This window comes from Galeopterus variegatus, unplaced genomic scaffold, assembly GCF_000696425.1.
Source record: "Galeopterus variegatus unplaced genomic scaffold, G_variegatus-3.0.2 Scaffold60, whole genome shotgun sequence".
Classification (NCBI taxonomy): Eukaryota; Metazoa; Chordata; class Mammalia; order Dermoptera; family Cynocephalidae; genus Galeopterus; species Galeopterus variegatus.
This window is the reverse complement of record NW_007726171.1, coordinates 1020324-1042300: the sequence shown is the minus strand read 5'-3', so window position 1 is coordinate 1042300 and position 21977 is coordinate 1020324. Positions and strand designations below refer to the sequence as shown.

Sequence of the window (21977 nt, the reverse complement as noted above, 5' to 3'; positions counted from 1 at the left end):
GCGCACTCATCCAGTGCGCCACCGGGCCGGCCCTTTAGCCCAGATTTTTGTGAAACTTTTTTACATTCAAATTTCTCTTCCCTGGGCTATTTTCACTAGCACTTTCCTTCCATAAACTAAAAACAGAAACTGTAGCTTCTTGCCCTCCAGATGACCTACCTTTCTCTCTGATGATGTCAATAAGAATATCAATCACAATGAATGTCCCTGTCCGGCCAATTCCAGCACTGTGGGCAGGAGGACAAAAATGAAGACAACAGAGTCATTCATGGGGGTCACAGACTCAAAACCAAGTTATTAATACTAGCAGAAACAATGTCTGCTCTTGGCAGCATGTATAAGAGTGTCTATTTGTATCTGAAAATATATTAGCAGAGAGCATAGGGCTTTGGAGTCAACCCAACCTGCATTTGGAGTCCAGCTTCTCCTGTACAATGTGTCTAAGGCAAGTCCCTTAACCTCTCTGACCCTCAGTTTCCTAACCTGTGAAATGGGGATAACAGCACATACCTTACAGGGTTGTTGTGAAGATCAAATGTGAATAATTTATGAAAAACACTCATATATTATTACTCAGAGGCTGGCACAGAGCAAGTGCTCAATAAATGGCAGCTTTTTAAAATATTAAACAAAATTTCATGTATATCTACTTGCCTAACACATGAGTGAGATTTAGGAAACCAAACTTTCCCCAGTATAATCATGAGGCCCAAACTTGGGCACCAGCACCCTGCAAGATCTGGTGCAGAGGCTACAGCACGGCTTCCATCAAAGGCCTGGGTAGGAAACAGCCTGAATCTTTTGGAGCAAATAGGTGAGGTGTCAGGGGAAAAAAAATATCTTATTTCCATAGTAGAGGAGAATGAAATCTCAAAGAGATGAATCCTAAATTACTACATTAAAAAAGAAAAACAGGGCTGGCTGGTTAGCTCACTTGGTTAGAGTGTGGTACTAATAACACCCAAGGTCAAGAGTTCACGTCCACTTACAATCCAGCCCCCCTCAAAAAAGAAAGAAAACCAAACAAAAATTACTAGGCTAAGGGATCCTTGACAGTAAGGACTTTGTCCACCCCACTCCCCCACATCCCCAATACCTGGCAGTCCCTAGAGTCTATGAGAAATATACTTTGGGGTCAAAATGTCCCTTAAAACAGTTTATCCATGCCTCAAATAGAGATTAAATGCTTCCTACAGTTAAAGTGCTGGGTGTGAATAGGCAAAAGTGAGCCCTGGGTATTAGGAGACCGGGAGGGGCTGACACCTGCAGTGGACCACAACCGGCCCTGCGTCCATGATGCTCTCCTGCTTATGGTGGACCTCCTCCAGGAAGTCCAGCACACCCCCAGGGTCACTGGGCACTCCGTGGTCTGGCCAGGTCCGAAAGTGGTATTGCCAGACCGTTCTCTCCGTATTCCCCTGGAGTAGAGCCAAGAAAAACCAGAAAAGAATTAAATAAATCAAGGGGTTGAGGAGTCACCCAGTTCTGAGCTTTCCTAGATTCCACATGAGACAATGGAGCTGGCAGGCACAGAATGTCCACACACACTATTTCAAGGTCCTCCTTGTGCGTTTCCAGAGCTCTTCTCCTTTTGGATCTGGCTGGGAAATCCTTACAACCTGAATCCTCTCTCTGAACCATCAATGGCAGGCAATGTCTCCCACTCCTCCTCATCCATGTGGCGCCCAACTCCAGAGGCAACTGAGGCCTCCGGGACTCAGGTCTCTTCCCCCAGCAGATGAAGAAACAGGTATTACCTCAAGACATCTGTCATCTTTTTATACCCAACCCTCCCCATCACATACATACCTACACTTTTATTATAGTATCATTATGTTTTAAACTTTTGTTCAGTGCCAAGTAGGTAAGAAAATGGGCTTTGCAATCAGACAACTAGATTTAGGCTCAAATCCCCAGGCATTCACAGTCACCGTGGTCCTGGGCCATCTGTAAGCCTCAATTTCTTCATTTGCAAAATGGGGAGAATAATCTCTCTCTCACACTATCATTTTAAGGCTTAAATGAGCTCACTGAAACACACAGCCACTGTCCAGCAAACAGTAAGAGACTCAGCACATTGTAGCTATTTTGAGGATAACGATAATTAACAAAGATCAACAATGGCACCAAGACTACAGAAAACCATGTTTCTGGGTCTATTGAGATTAGGTAATTGTAGGTTGCTATGCATTGCTAGTATCTTCCTCCTATATATTTGGAGGCAATCCAAGGTAAGTGACTTTTTTAAAGTTTATTTTGCTTTTAATTGACACATAATAATTGTACATATTTACCGGGTACAGTGTGATGTTTCAATACATATTCACATTGTGCAATGATCAAATCAGGGTGATTAGCACATCCATCACTTCCAACACTTGTCATTTCTTTGTGCTGAGAACATTCAAAATCCTCTCTTCTTAAGTGACATTTTTAAAAGGGATTTAAACAGATATTTTAAAAAGAGAGAGAGACCAGTGTCCACCACTAGTGAACTTTATTACATCCAAGGAATCTGAGTCACAATTAAGATCTTTCCTTGAATTACGTGTATTTAATTTGCTAATGTCACGAAAAAAAATTGCCTTGTGTTACTGGGTGACGTAAAAATCAGGAGTCTACACGGGTAACAGAAAGGACAGTCAGGTACCAAGAGACTGGCCCCAGCCTTGCTGCCTCTCTTCCTTGGTCAAGGAGGTTTCTGCCCCAACTCCTCCTTCCCAGGCAGTTAGGAGGCTTAAATGAGACCTTGTGACAGCACTTTAGAAAAAATATAACATGCTATTCAGAAAGCAGATAATATGCTACCAGCAATTCAGAAAGAATAATCAGTCCCATGCAGCACCCATGTCAGGGTACAAAACACAAACCAATACACCAATGTTTCCCCTACCTGCTATTTAAAAGTATATGGTAAGAAGATGGATAGTTTACCACTAAAATTGAAGAAAAATCTACTTGCTACTCAGAAACACCTGATAATAAAAAGACGGGTAGTTTATCATTAAAACTGAGGAAAAGCCTATGTGGAATCTGTCCAGTGTCCCCTAAATCTCTCTCTCATTTCTACTTGACAGATACATTTTTACAGCTCCTCTTAGTCTCTGTGCTAGATTGAACCTACACCCCCCACACCCCATCGTCAGCAGAACTGCACTCTCTCTGACATCAGAAATCCAAACATCCCACCTAGACCATGACCACACAGGCTTCCGGCTCACTTCAGTCTCTGACCACCTGATGAGCTCCCAGACCCCTGAGCACTTCCTCCATTTCCCATCTACCTTGCTCCCTTCGTCCCCAGCTAGGATTCCAGTACCACGGTGACAACTGCTGTCCACCATGTGCCTTCATTGCTCGACCTTCTCTCCATCCTGTGCACTCAACAGGCAAAGCCCCAAGCCTGGACAAACCACCCACTTTCTCTGTTTTACACCCAAGGAGCAGAGTGTCCCTGGAGAAAAATCAGATGATTGGTGTCACTAGATATTCATGGTCACCACCTCAACCGGGCACTCAGCACTGTCCAGAAATCTCTAGATTTCTTGCCCTCACTGCACAATCACTGTTTCATACTTCTCCCTCTTTCTTCAAATATTCCATCTCTTCTTATTCCCTTTGACTGTCAATTGATGGCCTTGCCTCATGTCTCAAAGAGAAGACAGAGAAATCCCTAGCAGCTCACCCACCGGCGCCCGTGGCCACATACTCCTCTTGCCCTCCTGTTGGCACAGAAGAAATGCCCCTCCATCAATCAAAACTGAGCCACTCACAATGCTCTGGGTCCCATCTACCTTCCTTGGCCAATCTCCACCCCTTCCTCCCAGACATCTCCACTCCAATGTCTCAAAGGCATCTCAAACTTTACGTGTCCACAAGGAGGTTCTTGATCCTCCCTCCGTCCTCAAACCACTGCCATCCGCTCCACTCCTCAGGTGACAAAACTGGTGGTCATGCTCAACGCTGCCCTCGCCCTTTGGTTTCATGTGTCATCAGAACCTTCATGCCACCTCCACAATGATCCTGTCAATCCTCTCTTTCCAGTGCTCCTGCCACCACCCTAGTTTGAACCTACCGCCTCTTACCCAGTGATGTGCAGGACTCATAATTGGTCCTAATCCCTGGACCCACTGAATGTGACAGTCCTATCTCTTCCACTCTCTATAGCACAGAGGAAGCAGAAGGAAGCCCGTGTCTGCTTTGGAGCATAATGATTTGAATATATGGCTTCTTGCTGCTACATAATTGTAATACATGATTTTGAAACAAAGGCGATTTCCTTCATTTTTGTGTCCCCAAAAGACCCTGAATAAGTAAACCTCTCTAAACATGGAATTAAATTGAATCCAAATCTAATCCTGTTGGATTTTGTAAAGTTAATCACTCCAAGATCAATCCTGAACTACATGCAATTAAGAAGATCTGATGCATGGAATTTGATCACAAATACAACTCAGGGCCTTTGCACCTGCTGTTCGCTCTGGGTGAACACTCCTCTCCTGGTTCTCTGGATGCCTGGCTCCTCCGCCATCAGATCTCAGCTCCAGTGTGATCCTCTCAGAGAGGCCCTCCCTGTTTACTCCATCTCAAGTATCCAGTTACTCTCAAATATACCACCCTGCCGCCTTTACTGAACAAGCACAATCAGAAAGCTTAGTTGGTTATTTACTTTTAAATCTTCAGTCTCTCTAGGCTTTGTAGGGGCAGGGAATGTACCTAACTTATTCACAATATACCAGTAGGACCTGAACTGTACCTGGCACATGAAAGGCACCCAAAAAGTGGCTAACAAATCAATGTGGGAACAAATGCATGAACACATGTAAACATGAGTAACTGCAAGACTCTAGATTGCTGTATACCATAAACAGTTACCAAAGTCTCTAAAATACGACAATATACTTACTTGTCCAACCTTTGAAAGTTTAAGTTCTCTTAACGTATAGTCATGAGCAGCACTTTCTTTGACGTTCCTAACACGCATGACCCCGTATTCTTTTAGAGCATACTCATCAGGCCAGTATTTGACACATTTGCTCTGGAAGGGATCAGAGAAAAGACAGTTAATCTCTGTGAATTCTGAAATAAAAGCCTAAACAAACAGCAAACAAATGTTCAAGTCTTGCTCAACGACCACTAATATGGAAAATGGCCTGTCTAGCAACTGTAAGGTTTTCAAAGAAAGGAAAGAAGAGTTGAAATCAGGAAAGCAAGTACACAAAAACCAGGCAGAAATGGGACAAGAAAAGCAGTTCTTGCAGAGTTGTCTGACCCAAGCCACATGTCAAAGGAGACTCGATGTTTGTTTATCTCTAAAGAACCAAAGACGCGAAGAGACAGGGACCAACCAATTCAAGAGTACTGCCTAGCAACCACTGAGTTTTGAATTCTAGAGAGCTGCTAGTCACTCTGTAGAGAAGGCAGGCAAGGACTCTGGAGGTGGACGGGCTGCCCAACAAGCCAGACTGTCTGGTTCATTTCCGCACCAGTGTGGGAGGACTCTCTGCCTTATCGAACCCAAGTGTGAACAACTCTATCACAGAAAGGCAGCCTAATGGGGCTTTGAACCAGCTGCTTTTTCTATATCCAGATCCATCTGATACCTACTATACATGTTTCTTTCCCTTAACTGGGTGCCTGAGAATGCCAAGTCTATGATAGCTGCTGACTTTAAGATCAGACGGATTGAAAAATACGGCACCAAGAAAATCATTTTTGCTGTCAAAAAGGAAGCTATTTCGCTCAATGAGAGATGAGTCTGTATCTATTTAGTAATGCGTCCTGGGCAGAAAATGCTTTCATGTTTTGGTTTTTTCTGGGAGCGGTCATGCACACCGCTCACTTTCTAAAACCACTAAGACACAAATATCAGCAAGAGAAATTAACCTTGCATATTAGGCAGACAGAGAAATTTTTACAGTTATAAAACTAAAAATAAGAGAATAGCTGCAGACATCATGTTTTGGTTTTTTCTGGGAGCGGTCATGCACACCGCTCACTTTCTAAAACCACTAAGACACAAATATCAGCAAGAGAAATTAACCTTGCATACTAGGCAGACAGAGAAATTTTTACAGTTATAAAACTAAAAATAAGAGAATAGCTGCAGACATCACCACAGTCAGTCATTAGTTGAAGGAAAGAAAAACATGATAGGAGGAAAGTTCAATAGAAGGATGTGGTCTTTCATTTATTATTAGAATTCAGCTTTCCGTCCAGTATTTTGTAGATCCAAAAACCTTTTTGACAGATTTAATACAATTTTTATTTTCCCCAAATAAACACTTCAGATATTAATTGTACTCAATTGCCGTTACTGGCCAGTAAATTTTGAGGACTGCTTCAGTCACTATAGAGAACTCAAAATTAAATCATGACCCTGAAAAGAAAATTTTAGCTGACTTTAAACTTCTGCAAACTGCTGCAGCCTGGCCCCAAATGTTCCAAACTCTCATGCAAACCTCGGCAAATAAAGTCTGAAATGTGAGAGCTAATATGTTTTCTTTTAAATTAAAGCCCAGAAATCAAACGAGTCTGGTTTGTTTTCTGTGCACTGCGGGGATGCCAAGATGTCAGAAAGGCCTGTGGAGAGAATAAAAGGCTATCATGTCATCCTCTCTGCGCCCACAAAGTGAAAAGGAAGGATGGAAAACAAGCAGAGACTGAGACAAGCTGGTGAGGAGTGGGGCAGAGCAATCCGGTCCAATGTCTGTCCACTCTAGGAGCTTCTGGCAGCTCTTCTGAAAGGGACTGACACATTTCTCTGAAGCAACACAAGACCCCCCTCTTCCCGGCCCCCAAGTCCTCTGAGAACTGGCGGCCGTCTACAACCACAATAAGGCAATAAGGAGGACAGAGGGCTTCATTTTTCCTTTCCACATTAGGGGCAGGTAACACTCGCCTGAAGCAGAAACTGTGGAGACATTTCAACTGGTGCTTTAATTCAAGAACACCTAATGTTACTGCAGGCAGTTACTGGAGGAGGCCTTGTTTCACAATGACAATAAATGGCCTCCAAGGTATTCAGAAATGGATCAACTAGGAGTAAAACAATGAACATCTTATAAAATCACAGTGCCCTTCACAACCAATATGAAAATTTACATTAAGAGGGCTAATGTCCAAAGTCCCCCATCTGCTTTAGGTTAAATTTATAGGGATGACTGCTACATTCCACACCATTCTCATACAAATCAATTAAAGGATATCTAAAAATGAGCTTTGACTATAACACAAACACAGAACTTTTCCATATTAAAAAACCCACTTCCAGGTAACAAACAGCACTGTTACTCAACGAGATTTGCCTGCTTTTCTGTAGGTGTGGGGTATTACAATTTTAAAAAACCTCAAGTGTTCTGAAGGATGTAGGGAGATGGGTACTAGGTATATGCCACTGGTGGGAGTGTAAATTAGGACAACCATTCTAGAAGGCAGTCAGGCAGAGTTTATTAAAATGGGCAACATGCTCACCCTATGACCTAGCAATTCTTCGCCTTGATATCCAACCTAAAGAAACACTTACCACATGCACATAAGGCAAGCACAAGATTGCTCACTCCAACACTGTTTGTAACAGCAAAAACTGGGATACATAAATGCCCGTTTATGACATAATGGTTACATGGTACATCCACAGCATAGAATATCATGCAATTGCTAAAAAGAATGAGATAGGCCAATATGGACTAACAGAAGAAGTTAGAACATATATTTAGTGGGAAAAAAACAATCAAGATGCAGAGTAAAATTACTGTATGAAAGCACTTTTTCAGTCAGAAAGTAGTACTATATACTTCTATAGGTACATATACTTATGTAAATGCCAAGAAAACAGTATAAGAATAATACACATCAAACTGAGAACAGAGTTTTCACATTGGGGGAGGACTAAAATGGGTGCAGAAGAAAAGATTCACTTAAAGACATGGCCCAAAAAAATAAAAACTATCCAAAATGAACCACAGAGGGAAAAAAGTGAACTGAATGAAATAAACAAAGAGCATCAGTGGGCTGTGGGACAATATCTAGCAGCCTAATGCACATGTAATTGGTGTCCTGGGACAGGGTGGGGCAGGGTACATATTTGAAGAAATAAAAGCTGAACATTATCCAAATTTGAACAAAACCACAAATCCACAGATCACAGACACTCAATGAATCCCAAGCAGAAGAAACATAAAGAAAACTACACCAAGGCACATGGTAATCTAACCTCTCCTACGCCTTTTTTTCCAGAGGGTCAGTTAGAGGAAGCTTAATACGATAATTCAGTTCCTAACTTGGCCAACCTGACATGTCTGATACTTTAAAAATAGGTTATCGGAAAAGAAGATTATGTAGTATACCTTTCCTCTCTCCACTTCTTTTGTCGTCATGACAATCACTCGGGAGTTCTCTTGGAACACCATCCGCCAAAAGTCATTCACTGTGTTTTGCAGGCAGCCTTGTGTGGCAATATAACTCTTTTTGGGCTTTGAATTGTTGCACTTGGTTTCAAATTCAGGCTAGAAATTTAGGAAGAAAGTCCTTCAAATGTTTGAAAGTTGCTTTCAGGACACAAGGAAGGATTTAAAATACAAAAATAGTCTAGCGATGTATGGTCAGAAAACACTGTCAAAAGCAAAGTTTACCATGATAATATTTGCATTGATGTAATCTGAAACAGGCTCATTGGGATCACCGTCGTGTAGGACAACCCTGGTATGATCAACTGGAAAAAAAAGAGATAATAGTCCCATAAGTACTCAGACCACTTTAGGACAAATCCATTCAAATCAGTTAATCCTCAATCTAGTTCAAGTTTTGTTCATTTATGATAAAACCACATAAAAAATTAAACCCTAAATAAGCACAACAGTAATCTGAACACAATTTGATGCCTCATAACACTTTCTTCACAATTCCCTGGTTTTGATAATGTACTATGAGTAGAGAGGATGCTAACATGGGGGAAGCTTGGAGAAGGGTACATGGGAACCCTCTATACTATTTTTGTAACTACTTATAAGTTCAAAATTATTTCAAATCAAAAAGTTGTGTTTTGTTTTGTTTTCTAAAAAGAAGATTAAAGTACAGATACATGAAATGATGTCTGAGATTTGATTCAAAATAATTTGGGGAGAAAAAGTGGATCAGAGTACAGATGAAACAAGACTGGGCCTGAGCTGATAACTGTTGAAGCTGGGTGATGGGTATGTGCAGGTTCTGTCTGCTCCTGAATAGATTTGAAAATTTCCATAATAAAAAGTTCTATTTTAAATGAAGCAGAATGAAGTACAATATCTAGAAGACAAGATTCTGACCAAATCCTGAACAAAAGTACATTATTGGCATATAAATCTCAGTGTTCTATCTAAGCAACATATTTCACAATGGGAATTAGTAATATAGTTGTATGTCTCAACAGAATAATGTTCTTTTGCCTCAGACTCCCTATCTTTAAAGAAATAAGATGTTAATTAGAGGAAACATCTGACTGGGACCTTTAAGGGAGGAAAAGGTGATATCCTTTTTAGATATTGTATACTACCATCCCCTTCATCTTCCCTACATCCTATGGTTCTAATAAGCACGTTAGACCCGTGAGCAGAAGGGGGAACAGACATGAAAAGGATAAGGCTTCCCAAGGTCATTCGGATCATGCTTCAGCCCAAACTACTGCTCTGCAAATTCCTCATTGCCTTTTCTCACCCTCTCCTACACACATTAGAAATATCCATATGGGTGTGATATACATATACACCATGTATACGTACATATGCACACAGAAAGAGAAAGACTGTGCTACGTGCACACACACACACACACACACACACACATGGAATGGGTTTACAATATCTGACAAAATGGTTCAACTTGATGAGACATGACAGCAATGCTTGCCACGCACACACACACACACACACACACACACACACACGGGATGGGTTTACAATATCTGACAAAATGGTTCAACTTGATGAGACATGACAGCAATGCTTGCCAAATATGATCATGCTCCTCAACAGCAAAGAGTCTTTAAACACTAAACTATACAGTTGATCCTTGAACAATGTGGGGTGGGGGGAGGTGTTAGGTGTGCCAACCACCCATGCAGTTGAAAATCCACATATAACTTTTTTTTTTTTTTTTTGTCCTTTTGAGACCGGCCGCACCGCGCTCAGCCAGTGAGCGCTGTGAGCGCACCGGTCATCCCTATATGGGATCCGAACCCGCGGCGGGAGCGCTGCAGCGCTTCCCAGCGCCGCACTCTCCCAAGTGCGCCACGGGCTCAGCCCCCCCACATATAACTTTTGATTTTCCAAAAATTTAAATGCTAATAGTCTACTGCTGACTGAAAGCCTTATCAATAAACAGTTGACTAAGACATATTTTGTATATGTATTATATGCTGTATTCTTACAATAAGGTAAGCTAGAGAAAAAGATGTTAAGAAAATCATAAGGAAGAGAAAATACATTTACAGTACTGTACAGTATTTACTGAAAAAAACCCACGTATAAGTGGACCTGTGCAGCTCAAACCCATGTTGTTCAAGAGTCAACTATATACACATATACACAAACAAGGTTTTTGTTTTTATGGTGGCACTAGGATTTATGAGGACATGCCTTAATACAGGCTCTGGGGCTTGCCTTTGGTACTCTTAATGTATAAAGCCCAGGCATTCTACCAATAGTTCTTAAGCAATGACATCAGGAAATTGACAGCCAGGTGGATGTTGTACACAACTTCATCATCTGTCATCTTCACATGGAAAATGGCAATGGCCAAACATAACAACTTCTTCATCTGGAACTTCATTGTGGATTTCACCTCATCTACTTTGGCCACCATGTTTTCATTGTGTATTAGCAGGAAAGAGAACTTGCCATCCTTATTTAGTCCTAGGCCCAAGATTCATGGGATCTGCTTGATCAGAGATTCTGAAGCCAAAAAGGCATCATACTTCTTGGCCAGTTTCTTATTTTTATTTTTTTTATTTTTTGGCAGCTGGCCAGTACAGGGGTCCAAACCTGTGACTTTGGGGTTATAAGGTTGTTCTCTAACCAACCACCCTGACCAGCTTCTTATTCTTGCTGAGTTTCTTCAGCGCCTCAATTTCCATGTGGGGGATATCCATAGCCTTGGCTTCGTCATAGTACTGCTGGTCCCCCAGGACACACACAGAGAACTTAGGGTAGGAAGTAGACTTAAGCCCAGAGTCCCCACATTCATCAACAGCTAGTCTGGCTTCTTAGACCAGCTGGCAGGCCTCCCCTCACCTCCCCTCATGTTTTAAGACCCAGGGTGAGGGTCTGTAGTGGATTGAATTATGTCCCCCCAAAACTCACTTAAGCTTGAATTGTGTCCCCCAAGTTTTATGTATTAGAAATTTAGCCCCCACTGTGACTGTTAAGAGGGTGGAAAATCCTATTATGGTAATTGAAAGGTGGAGCCTTGAAGAGGTGATTGGATTGTAGGACCACGCAGTAGTGAATGGATTAAAAATGGTGGTCAGGGGCGTGGTTCTGAAGGCTTTAAAAGAAGAGGAGAGTCTGTCTTTCTGTCTCTCTCTCTGCCTCCACCATCTTACTCTTAGGCAGATAGAAAACTAATTAACAAAAGGAAACAACCACAGACAAAGCCTTCTAGTGGCAGTTTTACTCAGCAATCAGCGTCATAGGAACTCAGTGAATGAGAACATCAATCCTCACTACGGCTGATTATTCTGGAAGCTGCTCACAATTAAAGAGGCTAAGGCCTAGGATCTGCTAACAAGAGAGCATGGCCCCCAGGAAAAGTTACAGGGATACAGTGGCTGTTTCTGAGCAGAATATTGATACTTACAGGGCAGGATGTTTTTATATCTATTTTTGTTTTTATTTTCTTGCCTCTGACCTTCTTTTCGGCTGTAGAGAAGTTTGCACTCCTGTTGTTGTAGTGTCTAGAAAGAAAGAAAAGTAAATATTAAGCATCAAAAGAAAAAAAAGAAAAAGAAAAAAAACGATGCCAGGCTCACATTTCTGCTTTAAGGAATTCATCCGAGGAAATGTTCAGAGTTGTGTACAATAGCTATAAGAATGCTCATCTTACCACGTCAACAGTGGCAAAAACACTGGGAACAACATGTCCATCAGGAAAGGGCTGCCTAAATAAAGCTATCATTCATTCATACGAAAGACTGCTCTGCAGCCATTTAAAAAGATGTTCTAGACGTGATATTATTGGAGTCCTTCTCTTTTTTTTTTTTAAACTCTTTTCTCTCCTAAATTTCTACAATGATTAAGTAGAATATTTTTAAGAAGAAAACCCTTTTAAAATGACAATGATTAAGAATGAAAGCCTGGGCTGGTCAGTAAGCTTAGCTGGTTACAGCATGGTGCTGGTAACACCAAGGTCAAGGATTCGATCCCCTTACCAGCCAGCCTCCAATAAAAAAAGAATGAAAGCCAGTGAATACTGGTGTAGAGTATACAAATAAATTATAGATTTGATCCATGTTCTTGCACTTCTGATCTGCCTACTTTTATTATTGATTAATTCAGAACCAGCCATATGTCAGTTCTTGAATTTAGACTTTGGAGGACAACAGGAGTGGTTTTGGTGCCACTGGATGGTGGGCATGCAAGCTTTGCTAGCAAAGCTTTGGAGTCCTCCTATGCCAAAAACCCAAGTTAGTGCCACAGGCAGCCAACCCTGCGCCTACACAAACACCCGCTCCTCTATGCTGTCCCCAGGAAAACCTGGCAAGGTTAAACGAATCCAAGGAGGACAGAGCCAGAAAGTGAGGATGGGATTGCTCAGGCACCTAAAGCAAGTCATCAAGAAGGACACCTCTGCAGGAAGAGGAGGTGGGGAACATGAACAGGGAAAGAAAAGAGACTAATCCAGGTTGACACCAACAGAAGGGGAGACTTCAGGAAGTAGAGAGAAGGACCAGCTGCAGAATCAGACAGGAAGGTGGACAAGCCCAGCCGAAGTATTGTCAACAGTCTGTTTCATTTTCAAAATTACACAAAGTGCCTCTTCAAAGGGCCATTAGTTTCCAACAAGCCTGGTTTTTAATGGGAAATCAAGAAAGGCTGGCTAAAAAGAATAGAAAAAAAATGTATATATATAAAATGCCAAAATGGCTACCCCTTAATGATTTCTACAAGGAGAGACAGAGTTAATATTTCACAACACAGCAGCCCTCTTTTATTTCCATTTCATTTATCTGAATTTCACAGACAGGTACAAAAGTCAGGATTTTAAATTGGTATTTGACTCTTGGTTTCAAAATGCAATATACAGTCTTGACACACAGCTCATAACAAAAGTGTTTAGCTAGCTGAAACCTGGACAGAAATAAAATACAATGTATATAGAACTCTGACAATGAAACAGTCACTCAAAACTTTTTAATCAGCTCAGATTAAGTAATTAAAGCCTTTTGCCTTCTCTAAGCTGGCATCTCGTTGAATTATGAGCCCATTTTACCAAGCAACATTGCTGTGTTAAGAAGCTTTAATCCCAATCTTTAGACAGGGCATTAAGGCGAGGTTCAAAAAAAACTGAATCAATCGCTTAAAAATCAACCAAGTGAGGTGAAACATCAACAAAAAACTACAACAGGGAAGGTGGAAATAATTAGCTGCCTGATTTAAAACGAGCTTGGCAGCAAAGCACTCTGGCCTTCGTTATGAACCAAACTTTATGCGACACTTCACTTGTGGAGAACACACGACTGGAGCAATCGCTATAAAAGGTGAATTTCCTCCAGTCCCTCCCTGTTTAATCACTCTTCAACTTTTCCCTCTGCCTTCAAGATCAAGTCCAAGCTTTTCAGAACAACACATGAGGCCTTCTCATCTCTGAGCTACTGGGGCCTGCCTCTAACCTCAGCCCCTTCTGCTTCACCAAGTTACTTAGCCTATCTTTGCCTCAGTTTCCTCAAGTGTAAAATGGGTAGGATCCTAATTACCTGCTCAACAGGGCAGGTGTGAGGGCTAAATGAGATACACGCACATTGCTAAACAGTGCCTAGAATACAACTACGCATGTAAGCAGATGCTGGCTATTGCTATTAAATTATTATTGTTACATGAACTCTACACTCTGGCCACTCCATATGTGGACCTGCAGCATCAGCATCACCTGGGAGCTGGTTAGAAACACAGGCTCAGGTCCTGCCCCAGATTTACTCAATCAAAATGTGCATTTTAAAAGATTCCCCAGTGATTCAAATCACCTTTAAGTTTGAGAAGCACTGTCTATATCCCAGCCATACTAAAATATACATAACAGTCTTGGACTCCGCAAATTACTCTGTACTCTTGTACATGCTAGGCCCTCTGCCTAGAATTTCCTTTCCCTGCCTTAAGCACTTATAAATAGTTCAGTTTTATTTATTCTTTAAGACCCACCTCAAGTCTTCCCTTCTCTGGGAAGCTTTCTCTGACCCACTCAGCAACGCGGAGTTTATCCTCCTTTCTGCCACGTAGTATTTGGCACACAATCTGCAGTACCTCCCTCCACACCGAATCCCAGCTGTGTCTTACAAATCTGGCTACTAGAAAGCAGGGACCACCTTGCTATGGCAGCAAGCACCTAGCACATAGTAGGCACTAGAATGTGTTTGCCAAATGAACAAATGAAGGTGGGGGGAGAGAGGGAGGAAGAAAGCTGGTGAGAAGGAGGGAGGAGACAGACAAGCCACACACCAGCAGCAGCACTAGTCTCAGCACAGCAGGTCCCACACTTAGAATCCCATTCTGACACTGTTAACCCAGACTCCAACATAAAGAAAAATTATTGCAGGCAAAATACCAGAGCAGCATTTCCCAGTCTTTAGTCATTTGAAAAGCACCTTCAAGATGCCTGGCCATCTCTGCACACCACCTACTGTGTCACTTGTTTTCTTAAATTGACCTCTTTTTCTCCTTCATAAAATATTTCAAAAGGAAACTTCAGATTACCTTCACAAATGAAAACCAGTATCACTTGCTATATATAGAAGGTAATCAGAAAAAAGAATATAACAAAATGAAATATTATCTAATTCTACCTAATACTGAAGCATGCCTGAGGCTTTGCAAAAAAGGGACACTGGCAAGTGCCAGTGGCAGATGTTAAAGACATATTAGTACCATACTGAGACTTTCTCCTAGGCCTCATCAAAAGGACTGTGTATGGATTAAAAAGAAAAAACCTTTCTCATTTGTTAATTCAATTTTAACTATTTCACAGACACCAAGAATCCTCTCACACACAAAGGAAACATTTAGCCAGATTAAATTCACAGTTCCAGGCCAGGAAAATCCTCATCAATACCCATGGCATTTTGGCTAGACCAACCATCAGGTCTGCCGGAGGCTTCCCTTATTCTACATTAAGTTCCCAGTTGCCTCTTCCAGGCAAACTTGGGGTTTGAACAGTCCACAGTCAAGGCTGGCTTCTGGGTCTGGAGACTTCCATAGAGGACAGGCCCAGGGCCCCTGCTTCCCAGGCACAGCTGGGTACTAACTGCCAGCGGCTGGCAGCTGTCACAGATTAATAATGGCTAACAGTGCGTCTCTGCCCCCCTCCTTTCCTTTTCCCATCTTCATCTGTGCCTGGGGCCCAAGTTGCCTAAACACATTTCATCTCCCACAGTGGAAGGCTGCCATCCATCTAAAATGAAACTAAAAATAAAGAGAAATCAGAAGTTGTAACTTTCCATGTTCTGCCCGCTGAGGCTCCCCAACTGCACCCAAGACCATCAGCTACCATCTGCTAAGGGGTGCGTCCTCCCCAGCATGAGGCTTATGGCTCCAAGAGTCAGAAGAATATCCATAAACCGTACCTTTGAGAAGGATACAATCCTGTCAGGGTTTATCTTCTACAACCTTCCTCTCACTAGCAGTCTCTGGGGCACAAAAAGCTGGTAATGATCTGTCAAGCTCAACATCCCTGTGTCTTCATCCCCACTCTCCTTGGGCCTTGGCACAGGCAGCAAAAAGGACAATGAAGAGCTGGAACACAGGCTGCAACATACCCCATTTTCCCAAATAATACAACAAAGAGTTTGCACCAAACTATGAACACTCAAAAAGGACAAGAGACTGATTGCATGATCCCAAGCAGATCTAAAGCCAAAGAGACTGCATCAAACTATTAAACCTTAAAAAGTATCACGAGAAAGTTAACACCCTGATCCATACTGTACATTCAGGAGTACCCAGCAGTACTTTCAACTGGGGAGGAGACACGTTTTCACTTGCAGAACCATCCCCTCACATGTATGACCATTGAACATCCCTGCTCCCCACCGCCAGGCCCCTCCCAACCTAAATTCCAGTAGCAGTAGCCCGTTACTGTGATGACCAAAACAGACCCCACAGGCTTCCAAAGTCCTCTGACTGAAAACCATTGTACCTGGCTCTTGACCAGAATTTCATGAATCAAAGTGGAGGAAAGGATTAAGGAGAGAAGCAGGCAGCAAATGAACTGGCAGAACCAGGTGTCCCCATGCACCATGATGATGCTCCAACAACCATGTCACCTGCACTGCTCTGAGGAACAGGGCCAAATCACTAGGGGGAAAAAAAACAATGCCACTGGCCATTAAGGCCAGACCAAGTTTACGGTTACTTTACCTTTTTTTTTTTTTCTTTTCTCATGACTGGCTAGTATGGGAATCTGAACCTGTGACCTTGGTGTTACAAGGCTACACTCTAATCATCCAAGCTAACTAGCCAACCCCAGTTACTCTACTTTTAAAAACAAAGGTACAGGATGGCGGTAGTGGCAATAAATAGATAGATATAGATAGATGATAGATAGATAGATGATAGATAGATAGATAGATAGATAGATAGATAGATAGATAGATAGATAAAAAACAAAGTTACAAGAGTGTGCAGAGGAGGGGAGGGAGAAAGAGGAAACAAGATTAACAAAATGTTGGTAAGTATTAAAGCTGGGTGCTGGGGGAAAGGGAGTTCATTAGACTATTTTCTCTACTTTGGGGTCTCCTTGGAAATTTCAATAATAAAAGAGGGTTTTTATAAACAAATTAATAATAAATAAAAATGTAAAAGCTCCTATTAACTAAAAGGAGCTGAGATAGGCTGTCAGAAAGAAGGCCTTTCTGGTTTTGATGCAATGAATAATTATAAGACACTGGAGCTGGCTGGTTGGCTTACCTGGTTACAGCATGGTGCTGATAACACCAAGGTCCAGGGTTTGATCCCTGTACCAGCCAACCAAAACAAGAAGAGGACAACGGTATAACCAACTGGGTAGGCTCCAAAACCAGGCCTTCTCCCAAAGTGAATGAATTGGTTTTCCTTAGGCACCTGTCCTCTCCAAAGAGGACCACTGCACTTTCTCGTTCCATCCTCTTTACTGCAACCTCTGCAGTGTTACCCAGCATCACAGTCGGGTGAAAGCCCCCACTTTCAGACTCCATGCTGCAAGGTCTATCACCATTTCTTTGCGGTGGATTTTGGACAGCTCTTCCTGAGAGTTCTGAGAGTCCACAGCACTACCCAGAAAGGAAGAAGCAGGTGGAGATTTGCATCACCAGAGAAGGTCCTAGCTAACCTACAAGAACTTATGAAACACTGTGAGGGATAAAATCAACTAAAGTTTTGGTTCCTTTCCAGGTGCTGGTTGTAAGCCAGCTCACATCCTTTCCTGCAACATGCTGAAGTATAAGTAGAAAAACATATTTAAAAGGCATGTTCACTGGAGGAGAACAGATCTAACACATGAAACAGCAGCAAAGAGTACAAGACAAATCAGTAATTAAGTGTGTAATTAATTATGTGGTGTGCAATTTAGGGAGTGAGACCCATGAAAACTAACTGGAAAAGGTTTCTGGGAGTAGCCAAGGCTGGAAACAGGTTAAGGGTTCAGATGGGTTTGGGAAAGGAAGGAAGACATACCAGCAGGTTGGGGAGTATATGCACAGGTGATTAAAAGGCAGCAAGTCTGTGGGAGGGTGAAGGAGACTGGGTGGCAAGTCTGGAAGCTGAGTGTCAGGAAGTGGCAGGAAATGAGGTGAGATGGGGAGAGTAGGAAAAAGGGTGGAGCGCCTTGAGAACTGGGCATTAGAATCTCAATGGCCAGGTGAAAGGAAGCATGGCATGGTAGACTTGGAGCCAGAAGTCCCCAAGTTCAGGGCTGGTCGGTTAGCTCAGCTGGTTGGAGCATGGTGTTAAAACACCAAGGTCAAGGGTTCAGGTCCCTGTACCAGCCAGCCACCAAAAAATAAAATAAACTTAAAAATTATTTTAAAGAAAATAGAGTTCAAACCTGGCCCAAGCATTTGCCAGGCATGTCGCTGGTGGTGACAATCTTCTCCCTTCCTCTGGGACTCGGTTTGTCTTCAAGATGAAAATGCTATGTGCCTCTAGTAGGAAATAGGGAGCCACACAGGTTTCTGAGTGACATGAAAAATGCTGAGGGCAGATGAATGTAAAGGGTGAATGGAGAGCCAGAGGCAGAGTGGCCAAAGGAAAGAGCAGCTCATGTCCTCTGAGGTCATATGAGCCTGAACCCCTGGCATCAGACTAGAATCCCTTCTCATCAGGCTAGAATGCCCACCTGGGTGGTCCTGAGCAGGTGCCTTGATCTCTCAGGGCATCTGGGGATTAATCTAGCCCACAAGATCTGGGGGTGCGATCTAGCCCAATATGTGGCACAACATACACAATAAATGCTAGTTTCCTTCCTTCCTCTAACACCAGAAAGACACTAGGAAAGAAAAATCAACAGGACTTGGTTATCAACGGCAAGGTGGGAGAAAGAGGAGAAAAATGAGTTAAGGGATGCTCTGTGGATCCCAGCCTACAGGGCCAGAGAATAAATGTATGACCAGCAGGGACAGGGAATTAGAAAGGGACATTTGGCTTGAAGGAGAAAATAACAGGTCCTGTTGGAATGCTTGAGTTTAAAGAGATATGACAATCCATAAAAAATATGCAATACCCAATCTAAAAGACAAAACCAGAACTCAGAAGCAACCTAAACTTCAACTTAGGGGTTATCTGAACAGGATGAGAACAGATGTACTCCCCACGGAAGAGAGAGTTTGAAGATGAAGATACCGTGTCTCAGAGAACCACCAGTGAGCTGGTCAGGAGATGAAACGCAATGAACAGCAAGACAGGCACAAGGGAGGGGAAAAAGGAATGAGCCAGGGTCATGGTGCCACAGGTCAAAGGAGCACAAAAAAGAAAACTGTGGGAATGAGGAGCTGGACATCTGTCTCAACAGCAGCACAAGGAAGGAGGCTAGAGAAAAGATGACTGTCATCACCAATAAAAAAGCCACCGGTGTCTTTCTCAAGTGTCATTTCAGGATATTGGGAGAAGTCGCATCACAAGGTGAAGGAAGGTAGGAGCTGAGAAGAAATGGAGGCTGTAGCACAGGCCCTCAAGGAAGAAGACAGAAGGGCAATGGAGGTGCAGGAAACAGAAGGCTGTCTAAAGGCAAAGGGCAAAGGTTAAGGAGAGATGGTAAAGGATCTAAAAGTGCCTTTGGTTCTTAAATATCTGTAAAGATGTCAAGCAGCTCCAGCAAATTAAAATGACTCCAAAGAGAAAACACGGGGAGGAGAGTCAAGGAACAAATGAGAGAGAAAAAGAAATATTCCAAAGGAATTTCTCCAGAATGCGGCATTTAGCTTGTGGAATAAAACCTCTAACCACTGAAATGTTCTGCCCAAAAGAAGGTAACAGCTCTTCTATTAAGTAACTGGGAGCTCAGGCCGAGATGGAAAATGCTCGTTACAGCACAAGCCTTGCAACCTGAAGCCTTTTTAAGCATGAGGTTGGAGCCCGGGTTGGGGGTTGCTGTTCACTGTGGTGTTGCTTAGTCACCAAGGGGAAGATTTCCGCTAGAGATCACCAGCCAGAATTATTATTCTAGACACAGCTCTGGGGTGCAGTTAAAGTCTTGTTTCCATAAAACCTAACCATCTCGAAGTAGAATTTACAGCTCCCCTAAGCAGGATGTAATCACTTTAAAGAAATCAAACTGGACTGTGGGTTTGAAGACACACTAGCCTCTCCTGGAGACACTTCGGTTAGCAGAGCTGCTGGCAGAATCCAGAACATCTATGTAGCTGTCAGTGAAATGACTGCATTGCTCATGCAAAGTGAAAACAGCTTCAGACCACTACAGAGAGGAGAGGCCTGCGTAATGGAAGGAGGCTGGGCTTTTTAAAAAAAATGAAATTACTAAGGGAAACAAGTTTCAAAGCACTGGGAAAAAATAACCCCAGTTAATAAGGTTTTGTATGGGTTTTTGTTTACCTGGTTTTGGGTTTTAGGGGTTTCTGGTGCTTCATTTTTTTTCTTTTAATCAAAAACGTAAGATTCAAAAACTAAAATCTTTCTGAAATTTAACACTGCGAACCTGAATTAGATCTTCTGGGGTATGTATGTGCAGGCATCTCAAAGACTAAAATGTACATCCACAAAGGCTCAAATGGGCTCCAAATGAAAGCAAACTGAATAGTAGTAAAGAAGAACATCTCAAAGCAAAGCCCAGAACATTCCTCCACACTTTTTAAGCATTAGAAACCTATTCTCTGACGAATATACACAAAGGGTATGAATCAAATACAACTCTTTCTTGCTACTGAAAACAGCTGAGATTCAATATATCACAAATATTTATTTTGTGCCTACTGTGTGCCAGGCTGTATGCTGGATTCTGGGGCTACAGTGAACAGAACAGGACTTCCTGTCCTTGTGGGGCCCACGGAGTGTTCTGGGTTATCTTCCTAGATAAAATGCACACAGGAGACATAAAATAGCAAGATCAAAATGTGCCTCTTTATTTCTTCTTAACAGTTTCATCTGAGCAAAACCTCTCTTTATTCCAACAGACCTACTAATGTTATCTGCTTCTCTGGATTCATCGTACATTAAACCAACCACACTAATTATTCATGAATTCTAAGGATGGTAAGTACTATAAAAGAAAGGACTTGCTGCTATGCACACCTGTAACAGGAAGAGCAAATCTAGGCATGGGAACAGGGATCAAGAAAGGTTTCCCTATGAAAATGTCCCTGAGGCTGAGAACTAAAAGGTAAAAAGATGTTAACCAGGTAAAGACATGAAGGAGGAACAGTCTAGCACAATCCCAACTATAATACCAGAATCATATCCAATTGGATGTCTAATAGTCAATCCAAACTTCAACATGTCCAAAATAAAATCTGATCATCTCCCCCAAACTCGTTCCTTCCAATATTCCCCATCTAAGTAAATGGCAACTCCATCCTACCAATTGCTCAAGCCAAAAACTTTCATCTTACCCTTGACAGCTCTCATACCACACAATCTGTCAACTCTACCTACAAATACTGACCATTCTACCTTCAAAATAGCTCTAGAACTCAACTACCTCCGCTGCTGCTGCCCTGGTCCAAGCCACCATCATTTCTGTTTGGATTATTCCAACAGCCTCCATACTGCTCTCCGCACTCCCACCTTCTCCCTTCAAGCCTCTTGTCCGCTCAACAGCCAGAGCGATCATATCACTCCTCTGTTTGGATTATTCCAACAGCCTCCATACTGCTCTCCGCGCTCCCACCTTCTCCCTTCAAGCCTCTTGTCCGCTCAACAGCCAGAGCGATCATATCACTCCTGCACTCAAAATTCTCCATAGACTTTCCATCCTCCTTCGAGTAAAAGCCAAAGGCCTTACACTGACCCACAATGCCCTTCAGGATGTGACCCTGCCACCACTGCTCCACCTTCATTCCCTCTTGTCCAACCACTCCTACTATACTGGCCTGTTTGCACATTGTGCAACGTTTTAAGCACACCCCCACTTTGGGGCCTTTGCACTTGCTATTCCCTTTGCCTGGGATGTTCTTCCTAAGGTTATATGAGTGACTTGCTCCCTTATTTCCTGCAGGGCTCTGCTCAAATGCCACCTTATCAGAGAGACCTACGTAAAACAGTAATATTCCATCAACACACCCTTTTTATCTTACACTACTTTGTTTT

General features: G+C 42.5%; 1 protein-coding gene across 1 annotated transcript in view; it reads right to left on the bottom strand.

Moving 5' to 3' along the window:
- PTPN11 (protein tyrosine phosphatase, non-receptor type 11) overlaps positions 1 to 21977 on the bottom strand; it is an 89281-nt gene that overhangs the window by 22586 nt on the left and 44718 nt on the right. The window contains exons 7-12 of the mRNA XM_008576242.1: positions 11833 to 11929; positions 8634 to 8713; positions 8349 to 8507; positions 4907 to 5038; positions 1264 to 1418; positions 160 to 227 (exon numbers count right to left, since the gene is read on the bottom strand). Of these exons, the coding sequence (XP_008574464.1) occupies positions 160 to 227; positions 1264 to 1418; positions 4907 to 5038; positions 8349 to 8507; positions 8634 to 8713; positions 11833 to 11929 (691 nt within the window). The remainder of the gene's footprint in view (positions 1 to 159; positions 228 to 1263; positions 1419 to 4906; positions 5039 to 8348; positions 8508 to 8633; positions 8714 to 11832; positions 11930 to 21977) is intronic.